This window comes from Triturus cristatus, chromosome 3_1 (assembly GCF_964204655.1).
Source record: "Triturus cristatus chromosome 3_1, aTriCri1.1, whole genome shotgun sequence".
NCBI classification, from domain to species: domain Eukaryota; kingdom Metazoa; phylum Chordata; class Amphibia; order Caudata; family Salamandridae; genus Triturus; species Triturus cristatus.
In genome coordinates this window covers 582,626,255-582,638,571 of record NC_140583.1, presented here as the reverse complement: position 1 = coordinate 582,638,571, position 12,317 = coordinate 582,626,255, and the positions used below count along the sequence as shown (strand labels likewise).

The 12,317-nt window shown below is 37.6% G+C and overlaps 1 protein-coding gene across 3 annotated transcripts in view; it reads right to left on the bottom strand.

Annotated features, from left to right (window-relative positions):
- The window catches only part of MCTP2 (multiple C2 and transmembrane domain containing 2), a 765,697-nt gene that overhangs the window by 442,455 nt on the left and 310,925 nt on the right, over positions 1-12,317 (bottom strand). For all 3 annotated transcript variants that reach the window (XM_085644499.1, XM_085644501.1, XM_085644500.1), the window contains exon 4: positions 9,134-9,242. In XM_085644499.1, the coding sequence (XP_085500625.1) occupies positions 9,134-9,242 (109 nt within the window). The remainder of the gene's footprint in view (positions 1-9,133; positions 9,243-12,317) is intronic.

The window sequence follows — 12,317 nt, the reverse complement described above, 5'->3', positions numbered from 1 at the left end:
AAACAGCCTTTATACACTCTGCCTAATCACAATATTTAGTTGTTTGTATAGCTCAAATTTCCTACTACTTTACTATGGGGCATTACGGCTGTAGATGGCTCTAAATATAGTAATTCTACCTCCACATATTAACCATGTTGCTGTCCTCCATGTTGTATAATGCTCACATTATCTCTTCCTCACCTTTATTAATCTTGCCCTCTACATGGAGCACTCTTCCTGAGATGGTTGTTAAAGGAAGGATTACGTACTGGTACAGTGTGTTTGTTTCAATTTAGCCAAGGTACACTGACACGCGTTGCTGTGGAATAACATAACGGCATAGGTTATTGTTGAGATAGCCTCAATTAGTCTTATCCGGCTACATTGACAAAATACGCTTACCGGTATGTATAGATGCGCTAACATAGCGTAACGTAGCGTATTTCTTAGTGAATATAATCGACAGAGACGAGGGTCCGTTTCATATACCCTTGTATAACGTCTCCAATTTAGTCCCTAAAAATAAAAAGGAACCGTTAAATAGCACGGAACTGCGCTATTCTCACTGGTAAATGCCTGTAATGCAATTGCATCGAGGCCGCGCTGCCTTACTGGGTCCCTGTATTAATAAGGTTACCGAGTCTCACCTTACGGCTTGCAAATTCATCCGCCGGTGTGGAGTCTTCTTGCTCCGTCTGTTCTTAGATTATCTAATCAGTTCGCCTATTTGTTAGAAAGGCTCGACTCTCATGATTGGCTCAATTAATCACATGTCGCCGCTCTCGTATAAGATTCTATCATAAAACGGAATACGTGGCTTCTGATTGGGTTATATCTCTACTCTTAAGAGAAGGGTTTTTTTTAATTATTAAAGTGTTAACATCGATCACAGTTTTTTATATATTACGAAAGCGTATGTTTTGCGTGTAATATTACAAACTGTGTGCGCTCGCACGCGTGTATTGGATGTGTATAACGCTATTGCTATTTTTGGAATACATTCCAAATGGAACCCCATGTTTAACGTCATAGTTTAAATCCAAGTACAATACAACTTTATTGTTCCTGTCTATTAGTTACAAATGGTCCTAGAAAGTCTTAATGCAATTACATGGCATGTTGGAAAGAATACATCAATGCAAGAATGTATTGCACTACCTCAATGATGGCATATAATCCGAAAAACATTATTGACATCGCTATCATCAGAATACACATATAATATCATAAAGTGCATCGCCCAATATAAGCATACAGATATAACTTTTAAAATTGCCCTCAATTTGCCCAGATATTGGATACATCAAATGTATAAGTAAAAATCCTTTTACAACAAACTAAGTCTCAGAACAGTACAATCTTAATGTTACCTCAGATCATAACCTCCCCAGGTTATATACATTTCAACAGGGTATCTATGTGGAGATGATACTCATCCAATCTTCTTTCGTGTTTAGTCCCCTGTCAACTGTATTTAAATAACAAATGTGCCACTGCTCTCTCTTTTTCCTGGTGGTATCAGGATCACCACCTCTTCTATTGACAAATATTCTCTCCAAAATAAACCATTGAAACTGATCACAAGTATGGTTCATTTGATTAAAATGGTCTGTTAGCGGGGCGTTTACTTTTTTGGTTCGAATTGCCGACTTATGTTCTAAAATCCGGATACGTAGCTCCCTACTTGTTTCGCCTACATACCCGAGACCACAGGGACAAATTAGCAAATAAACCACATTCTTACTTCGGCAGTTGTTTAAGCCTTTAGCCCAAATTTTTTGGTTGTTGTATGTCACATTTTTAGCTTCTAGGCATAAGGGACAAATGGAGCAAGTTCCACATCTGTAATTGCCCTTGGCTTTATCTCCTGTGAGTGTATTCTGTGTCTCATGTTTCCCTTCGTAGGTTCTGACCAAAGCATTGCGTATAGTTTTGTTGCGTCGAAACGCGAACAAAGGCTTCTCTAACGTCACCTCAGACCCATGGTTCAAAATCTTCCAATTTCTGTTCACTATATTCTTTATCCGATTGCTCAGATTTGAAAATTGGGACACAAAAACTATACGTTCAGTTAGTTTGTTCTTGGTTCGGACTTTATTGACCTCGAGCAAATGATCTCGATTGTAAAATCTCGCTCTTTTAAATGAATGTTTAATGAGTTTGCCCGGATAACCTCTGGCCTTAAGTTTTTTCTTAAGGATTTCGGAATGGTGATAAAAATCAGAAAGGGTGGTACAGTTGCGTCTTAATCTTAAAAATTCCCCGAAGGGGATATTATCTTTCTGTGAACGTGGATGATTACTCCCATAGTGCAGGAGAGTGTTTTTGTCTGTAGGTTTGGAAAATAATTCTACCTGAAGGACATCATTAGAGTTCTTAATTTTGATGTCCAGAAACTCTACTTCAGACACGCTGTAATGAGCAGTGAATTTTAGGTTAGGATCCCCTAAGTTGATCCATTCCAAAAATGTTTCTAGTTCCTGACTAGCACCGTTCCAAATGAAGATGATATCATCGATATAACGGTGCCAGCAGGTAACATTTTCAAAATAGGGGGCCATCTCGTTATAAACATGTCTGGATTCGAAGTCACCCACATACAGGCATGCCAGACTTGGAGCACAGGTGGCCCCCATGCTGGTAACTTTCACTTGGATGTATGTTTCGTTTTTAAATAGAAAGATATTATTTTTAAGTACCAATTCTATACAGGACATAATGAACCCCTTACTAGCCCCATTAAGATCCTCATCATCCAGAATGTTGGAGATGACTTCAATCGTATCATTTTGGGGGATATTTGTATAAAGGGCTTCTATGTCCATGGTGACTAGAATTTGGGTGGCCCTATTGAAGCTAAGACCCTCAAAAATGGATATAGCATGTGCTGTATCTTTTAGATAGGATCTCTGTTTTTGAACAATGGGTTTTAAAAAATGGTCAGCTGGTGTAGTTTCATTGGGATTGTCTTGTTGAGATTTGTGATTAGTACCCCTTTCCCTTCATTGTACGAGGGGTCGCTCTCAGTTTATTATACTGATATAAGCACAACCAGTTGGTTGGAGAGTTCGCTGGGTTTTTACGCCCTCTACCATTGGATAATACCTAACTGACCTACTACTATATAGAGGCGGCATTTTGATATTTGACAAATGGATAAACTAAAAACCTTTGGTTTTACAGAGGATCAATTTAACAGACTTTTAAGTCGAAATCCTCGTAGCAATAATACAAATAATTTAAATAATAGCAGCCACGAACAACTCAAAGATTCTGAATGCTAAAAAGAAACTGATTCGAACTGAATTACATGCAGAATTTTTAATCGAATATTTAAAAGCTGGGGTTATTCCACTTGGGCTGCAAGTAAGGAACGAACCAGGTCTTTTTGTTGATAATCCAAAATTTTTAGAAACATGGACTCATATAGCCAACAGATGTAGTAGGGATTGGCTAATCCTTATCATTGAGACAGCCCAGGAACTCCTGGAGATAGAGAAAAAACAAATTGACGAACTGGAAGTCTGTCTTAAACAAAATACCGCCCTTGAAGAAGCGAAAAACAAACTAGAGGAACTTGAACTGGAAGCAAAAAGCTTCTTAGAATACCTTACTAATAAGAAAATGAAAAAACTTAGAAAAGATATAGACAGATACAATGTTGAAACGGTATATCCGTATCTGAATAAAGACTATTTTAATGCCAAATACGACCAAAAGTGGGATAGACCACAATACGACAGACCCCTTTACTCTAGAGGAGGCCAGAAACGGGTTACTTTTTCCAACATATCTGGTTCTAGTAGCGAAGAGGAACAGGAAGGTGAAAGAAATGGGAGTCGCTCCGGTATTTGAACGGGAGCCTTTCTTAGGGAGACGCCAAAATCGGGGCCAGAGGGGGTACAGAGGATACAATCGCCAGGAACCTCAGAGGAACCATCAACCTCAAAACACGGGACAGGAATATCTAGCGACCCGCAGCAGACAATACTGGAGGTAGAAGAACTTCCCATTATCAATCTATCCAGCAAAGTTTTAACTATTGATGAGATTAAGGTTTTAAAGAAAGGCTTCAGCTTTGCTCCCACAACTCCCCATAATCTTTATGAATTAGAGAGTGACCTCAAGAGCTTCTTTAGGAAAATTAGATTAAACAAATTTTTTGAAAATAAAGAGTATGAACCACCACTAAACATATCAGGCCTAAAACCAAAATCTACTTTCACTCCGAATTTAGGCCAAATAGACAAGAACGTAGAAATTTTTGAGAGGGTTGTTGAAATGGAAATAAAAAACTTGAGGCAGGCGGCCTATAAATATCATGATAATAATCTTACCTCTAACCAAAAGACAGCTTTGAAATCCCTACAACAATGCAACTTAATAACGATCAAACCTGCTGATAAAGGCGGGGGGGTTGTTATCTTTGATACATGCGACTATGAAAAAAGAATGAGGGATCTCCTCGATGTCAAAGAACATTATCAATCCATCCGCCTTACATCCATTGATGTCCTCAAAAGGGAAGTGTCTTCCTTACTGAACTCAGTCAGAGAACAGGGATGGCTATGTGATAACGAATATAGATTTTTACTTAACACCCATCCGATGATACCAGCTATCTACGGTCTTCCCAAGATCCATAAAAACTGCAAAGTTCCACCCATGAGACCCATCGTGAGCAGTGTGGGATCGATGTTGGAACCCCTTAGTAGATATGCTGACCATTTTTTAAAACCCATTGTTCTAAAACCCATTGTTCAAAAACAGAGATCCTATCTAAAAGATACAGCACATGCTATATCCATTTTTGAGGGTCTTAGCTTCAATAGGGCCACCCAAATTCTAGTCACCATGGACATAGAAGCCCTTTATACAAATATCCCCCAAAATGATACGATTGAAGTCATCTCCAACATTCTGGATGATGAGGATCTTAATGGGGCTAGTAAGGGGTTCATTATGTCCTGTATAGAATTGGTACTTAAAAATAATATCTTTCTATTTAAAAACGAAACATACATCCAAGTGAAAGGTACCAGCATGGGGGCCACCTGTGCTCCAAGTCTGGCATGCCTGTATGTGGGTGACTTCGAATCCAGACATGTTTATAACGAGATGGCCCCCTATTTTGAAAATGTTACCTGCTGGCACCGTTATATCGATGATATCATCTTCATTTGGAACGGTGCTAGTCAGGAACTAGAAACATTTTTGGAATGGATCAACTTAGGGGATCCTAACCTAAAATTCACTGCTCATTACAGCGTGTCTGAAGTAGAGTTTCTGGACATCAAAATTAAGAACTCTAATGATGTCCTTCAGGTAGAATTATTTTCCAAACCTACAGACAAAAACACTCTCCTGCACTATGGGAGTAATCATCCACGTTCACAGAAAGATAATATCCCCTTCGGGGAATTTTTAAGATTAAGACGCAACTGTACCACCCTTTCTGATTTTTATCACCATTCCGAAATCCTTAAGAAAAAACTTAAGGCCAGAGGTTATCCGGGCAAACTCATTAAACATTCATTTAAAAGAGCGAGATTTTACAATCGAGATCATTTGCTCGAGGTCAATAAAGTCAGAACCAAGAACAAACTAACTGAACGTATAGTTTTTGTGTCCCAATTTTCAAATCTGAGCAATCGGATAAAGAATATAGTGAACAGAAATTGGAAGATTTTGAACCATGGGTCTGAGGTGACGTTAGAGAAGCCTTTGTTCGCGTTTCGACGCAACAAAACTATACGCAATGCTTTGGTCAGAACCTACGAAGGGAAACATGAGACACAGAATACACTCACAGGAGATAAAGCCAAGGGCAATTACAGATGTGGAACTTGCTCCATTTGTCCCTTATGCCTAGAAGCTAAAAATGTGACATACAACAACCAAAAAATTTGGGCTAAAGGCTTAAACAACTGCCGAAGTAAGAATGTGGTTTATTTGCTAATTTGTCCCTGTGGTCTCGGGTATGTAGGCGAAACAAGTAGGGAGCTACGTATCCGGATTTTAGAACATAAGTCGGCAATTCGAACCAAAAAAGTAAACGCCCCGCTAACAGACCATTTTAATCAAATGAACCATACTTGTGATCAGTTTCAATGGTTTATTTTGGAGAGAATATTTGTCAATAGAAGAGGTGGTGATCCTGATACCACCAGGAAAAAGAGAGAGCAGTGGCACATTTGTTATTTAAATACAGTTGACAGGGGACTAAACACGAAAGAAGATTGGATGAGTATCATCTCCACATAGATACCCTGTTGAAATGTATATAACCTGGGGAGGTTATGATCTGAGGTAACATTAAGATTGTACTGTTCTGAGACTTAGTTTGTTGTAAAAGGATTTTTACTTATACATTTGATGTATCCAATATCTGGGCAAATTGAGGGCAATTTTAAAAGTTATATCTGTATGCTTATATTGGGCGATGCACTTTATGATATTATATGTGTATTCTGATGATAGCGATGTCAATAATGTTTTTCGGATTATATGCCATCATTGAGGTAGTGCAATACATTCTTGCATTGATGTATTCTTTCCAACATGCCATGTAATTGCATTAAGACTTTCTAGGACCATTTGTAACTAATAGACAGGAACAATAAAGTTGTATTGTACTTGGATTTAAACTATGACGTTAAACATGGGGTTCCATTTGGAATGTATTCCAAAAATAGCAATAGCGTTATACACATCCAATACACGCGTGCGAGCGCACACAGTTTGTAATATTACACGCAAAACATACGCTTTCGTAATATATAAAAAACTGTGATCGATGTTAACACTTTAATAATTAAAAAAAACCCTTCTCTTAAGAGTAGAGATATAACCCAATCAGAAGCCACGTATTCCGTTTTATGATAGAATCTTATACGAGAGCGGCGACATGTGATTAATTGAGCCAATCATGAGAGTCGAGCCTTTCTAACAAATAGGCGAACTGATTAGATAATCTAAGAACAGACGGAGCAAGAAGACTCCACACCGGCGGATGAATTTGCAAGCCGTAAGGTGAGACTCGGTAACCTTATTAATACAGGGACCCAGTAAGGCAGCGCGGCCTCGATGCAATTGCATTACAGGCATTTACCAGTGAGAATAGCGTGGTTCCGTGCTATTTAACGGTTCCTTTTTATTTTTAGGGACTAAATTGGAGACGTTATACAAGGGTATATGAAACGGACCCTCGTCTCTGTCGATTATATTCACTAAGAAATACGCTACGTTACGCTATGTTAGCGCATCTATACATACCGGTAAGCGTATTTTGTCAATGTAGCCGGATAAGACTAATTGAGGCTATCTCAACAATAACCTATGCCGTTATGTTATTCCACAGCAACGCGTGTCAGTGTACCTTGGCTAAATTGAAACAAACACACTGTACCAGTACGTAATCCTTCCTTTAACAACCATCTCAGGAAGAGTGCTCCATGTAGAGGGCAAGATTAATAAAGGTGAGGAAGAGATAATGTGAGCATTATACAACATGGAGGACAGCAACATGGTTAATATGTGGAGGTAGAATTACTATATTTAGAGCTATCTACAGCCGTAATGCCCCATAGTAAAGTAGTAGGAAATTTGAGCTATACAAACAACTAAATATTGTGATTAGGCAGAGTGTATAAAGGCTGTTTAAACAGATTTGATAACATACTGGGGAAATCGTAAATTATAAGACAATCATGTTAAATAGAGGCCAACAAGGTTAGAGGATTTGATATCTCTCCAGTAGAACCTCTATTCAGTTTGTTAATAGCACTTATGTCTTTTTAGGTTCGAAATTGAGCCGGAAGCAACTCAAGCCTATAAGTTGTCTTGACAAAGATGGTCATATAAAGTCAAAACCATCGAAACGCGTCGACGCCAAAGATAGACACAATCCAAGCGACCGCCGTAGAGAATTGGAGATAGTAGTGGGTCTCATATATCCCAAACCACGGTGTAAAATTTACGGTCATTTAGGATGTGCCATAAATGACAAAGTCCATTGTCTGTGTTTGTTTTCTGTTATGCGGGCTCATAACAGTTTGTGTTTTGTAATTCTTATTTTCAAATGTACAACATATATGAAGAAATGAAGTAATTGTTTTTAACATGCACTGTATAAATTGATTTAGGATTTTTATTGTAAACCCTTTTTTAATAAATGTGACATAATTCTAGAACCTTAGTCATATATGTGTGATAATTTATAATAGGATTGTACCATTGTGTAGTTTCATTGGGATTGTCTTGTTGAGATTTGTGATTAGTACCCCTTTCCCTTCATTGTACGAGGGGTCGCTCTCAGTTTATTTTACTTTATTGATCACAAACAACATTTAAAGTTAGTTTAGGATTTTGTGGCGCCTGATATATATATATATATATATATATATATATATATATATATATATATATATATATAAATATATATATATATTGTTATTCTTTTACAAATTAAGGACAGGAGGTTCTTCTTCTGTGACTTGGTTGTTGTAGTTTTCTTCTGTTTTTAATTACTGCGACCTCTTATTGTTTCCTTCTCAAATATAATTTTTTCATATTCGCTTCCCTTCTAGTCACACTTGTTTTTTTTTGCTTTGCTTTACTGTTGGTGGATTATGTTGGTTTAGTAGTCTTATCATCCCTGCATGTTTAATATTTATTCTATCTAAGAATGAGATTTTATGGGGAAGTGGTGGGAATGCATAGTCATAGCAATGCTAAATGACAGAATTGTCCTGTATTTACTCGTACAGTATGTAGATGGCATCATTTGTCTTGGCAACATTATATATAACTTGAGGCCGACTATGTTTCAATTTGTTTCACCGAAGGCTTTGAAATTGCATGTTTTTTTCTCAATTGCGGACATGCTTGCAAAACACTGTAGAACGGAAACCATTGCGAAGACTTTCGAAATAGGTCAGACATTGCAATATTGTGCAGGAAATTGACATTTCTGTATCCTCCTTTGCCCTTGCCATTCTGCAACACAACTGCATGCCTTGAAACTTATAAGGAAATATAATAGGCAAATGGGTCTGCTTGAGAAATGGCGAGCATGCAAACGTAGTAATACTTCACTGTCCCCCAATCCCTAGGGACATTAGATCAATTGAAAACCAAATAGTTTATTTACCAGACCGATCCCTTATAACCAGATTTCTTCCTTCTCTCAGATGTATAATTAGAAGATACGCTGCGGGGGTAGGTAACTCTCCCAAGCAATCACCCCCTTCCTCAAGTGCCTGCAGGGAATAAATGCCAAAGAGCATTAATCAAAAACAGGATAGCCACAACATGTTTATTAATATGTACTAAATGAACAGCAAGAGCAAAGCAAACAATTTAAATCTAAATGGCATTCCCAGAATTTGACAGCAGTGTCCAGGAGTAATAAGCATGAACATTTCCAAGCGTTACTTTTATTTACTGCTTTCCACTAGCCCATACTTCAAAAAAACACGCTGCTTGATCATAAGGCAGTGCCCTGTGCAACAAAGGTATCAGAATTGTAATTATTTCAGAAATAAAGTATGCTCTGCCGTACTTCGTACTGTGGAAGGATATTGCAAGTCAGGGAGAAGTTCAATATCTATATAGAGGAATGAGGCCAAAGGCCGAGTTCCTTTATAAGGTTATGAAACTGCAAGGGGGGGGGGCGGGGGGGGGGACACATTTTCCCCACAAACCACTTAATAAAACCTTGGTGCACAGCTCTTTCATATGAAAGTGAGAGTATGTTTGCAAACATGAAGAATACAAATAGAACCTCTAGTACAACATTAAACACATCATAAACCTGTTAGATATGTGTTTAAGAAAATGATATTAGAAACAGTGCAATACAAGTCAGTAAAAAAAAAAGCTGTAGTTCAAAATGTGTAGAAGCATTAGAAAGATTCTAACTTTTCTACAAATATCTAAGAAATGCAACAAAGAAATATGTTCTTTCTGCTAACTTCTGTAAGCTAAAATATCAGAGTAGAAGAAAGAAAACCAACATTTGTGTTGCTTTAAACGGCTGTTCCATGACCGGACTTGCATTTCACTTCAGCTGCTGGCTATTGCAGCAGGCATTATGACATCAGAACTCGACTTTAATAGGTTATTACAGTTTAGTTCTGCCATTTTTTTTTTTTTTAAATAATCAGCGACTGGGTGGTTCACAATTATATAATTGAGAAAGTAGCTCCTGCAGTACATTATAAGGATACTGCAAGTCACTGAGGAGTTCCAGAACCACATAGAGGAACGAGGCCGAAGGCAGAGTTCCTTTATAAGGTTATGGAACTCCGAGGTGACTTGCAATATCCATATATTTTACACTTACCCATTAGAACATTAAACATCTATTTATTGTCTATGCCAAGGACCTTCCTATTGTAATTAGAGATCAGTGGGAGCCTACGTGCCCTACTAGGTTTCTCAGGGTTTTTATCACCTCCAACATTCCTGATATGTATAAGATAAATTATCATGCAACATCCTGAAAAGTCAAGAGAATGTTGGAGTCTTGGAGCTTTTTAGAATTGTCTATCAGAGACAGAGGTGCTTTCATTACAATGTCAATTTAACCCCTGTTTTTTTTACTCTACTTTTCTAATGCACTTATTAGACTTAAGAAAAATTATTGTAAGGCAGTGGATAGTCTAATTAGGAGATTTATATGGAAACTAGAGCAACCACGTATCAACTCGTGGGCTATTCAACTAGCGAAGGATCAGGGTGAGTTGGCTTTTTTTATCAGATCGATCAGGTAGCCTTCTTTGACTCTCATGCACAAACATTCGCGGAGCAATTCCAACCGGATATATATTTAATTTTTTATGGATTATGGTGCAGGAGCTAGGGTTGCAATTCTCGTTTTTTTGTTTAAATCGTGGAAACGACCCAAGAAAACTAGGTATAAATAGTTGAACACAACAATTTTGTGTAAAAATAAAGGATAAAATACAAATATTTCTTATGGAATCAACAATTGTATTTTGGCATAGTATGTTATCGGACTTTAGTATAAATGGTAGATGGAAGACCTGGAAGCAGTCAGGCCTGCAAGTGTACAGGAATCCATCCCTATGGATCAGTTTCGTTAAAATCTTCAGCTTTTTGGGGAATGTTAATCCTGATTTAGACTCATTTACAGCAAATGTTTTGAAATGATTCTATAAGTATAATATGTTTGGAGTTGGTAGTTGTTATAGAGTGTTGCATCAGAAAACTCAACAAAACTATATCCCACATTGTCTCCAAATAGTAGCATCATTTAGTGGTTGCGCAATTTATCTAAATCAGTGGGTGCACATTTCCGTTTTTGGGCATAAACTGTTTATGGCAGCCAATTTAAAAATAATAATTTTTTTTTGCCAGAGGGGAACTTTATTATACCTCTCAATTTTTAAACAAATGTTTTCCCAATATTTTAAACAAATGCTTCACAAGTACCACGAAGGCGCAGGGAGACCGGGCACATATTTTCTGTACATGTCAAACCCTACAATTGATTTGGCAACATATATTTATCCTTTTCTATCAAAGAATATCTAAAAGGTTGGTGTCAGGTATATTAGTCGCACTTTTGAGGGTGTTTGCTAATAATAAAGCTTTCACGAAATCTAAACAAACGTTTATTTTCATGGCAGCTTCGATCACAAGCTCACACGTTTTACAGTGCTGGAAAATGTGGTCAATAGAAAATTAAAATGAGCAAGATACGGCAATTAGAATTTTTGTATGCCAAGAGGAATAACCAAATCGATAAATTCGAGCAGCCGTGGCGCTATTTCCTGCTGTGTATAGGAGCGGATAATGAAATATAAGAACTGTGGGATCCATGTGTTTGTTCACAATGAGATCTTCTACTTATACATGTTTTTGAGTTTCTTGGTTGTACGAGACTCAGTGCATTTTAAAGGCACAACTGCTCTATGTCTGATGGTTAGATGCACTTTAAAGAACATGCTCTGATTAGGTGGTTGAAATTCTCTCTGCATATCAGAGTAGACTGGGTCCGTGTTTTAGCATTGCTGTTATTTTTTGATGTTTTTAAATGTTGCATCTTTTTGAAATGCTATCTTCGCATTATTTACGATCATACTTGTATGTCAAGTGCTTAGATCTTTTCAGCTAGTATACCTAGACCTTTTACCTATTTGAGACATGTCTGTATGGCTTATGGTGCATACATAACTGCTGCTATTTGTGCTCTATCTGTGATTACATTTGTTCACTTTGCACTTTAAACATTTAGGGCCATATGTAGGAAGCCTAATACCGGTCGGTAACGGCCGATTTTCGGTAAATATACCGTTACCGACCCGTAT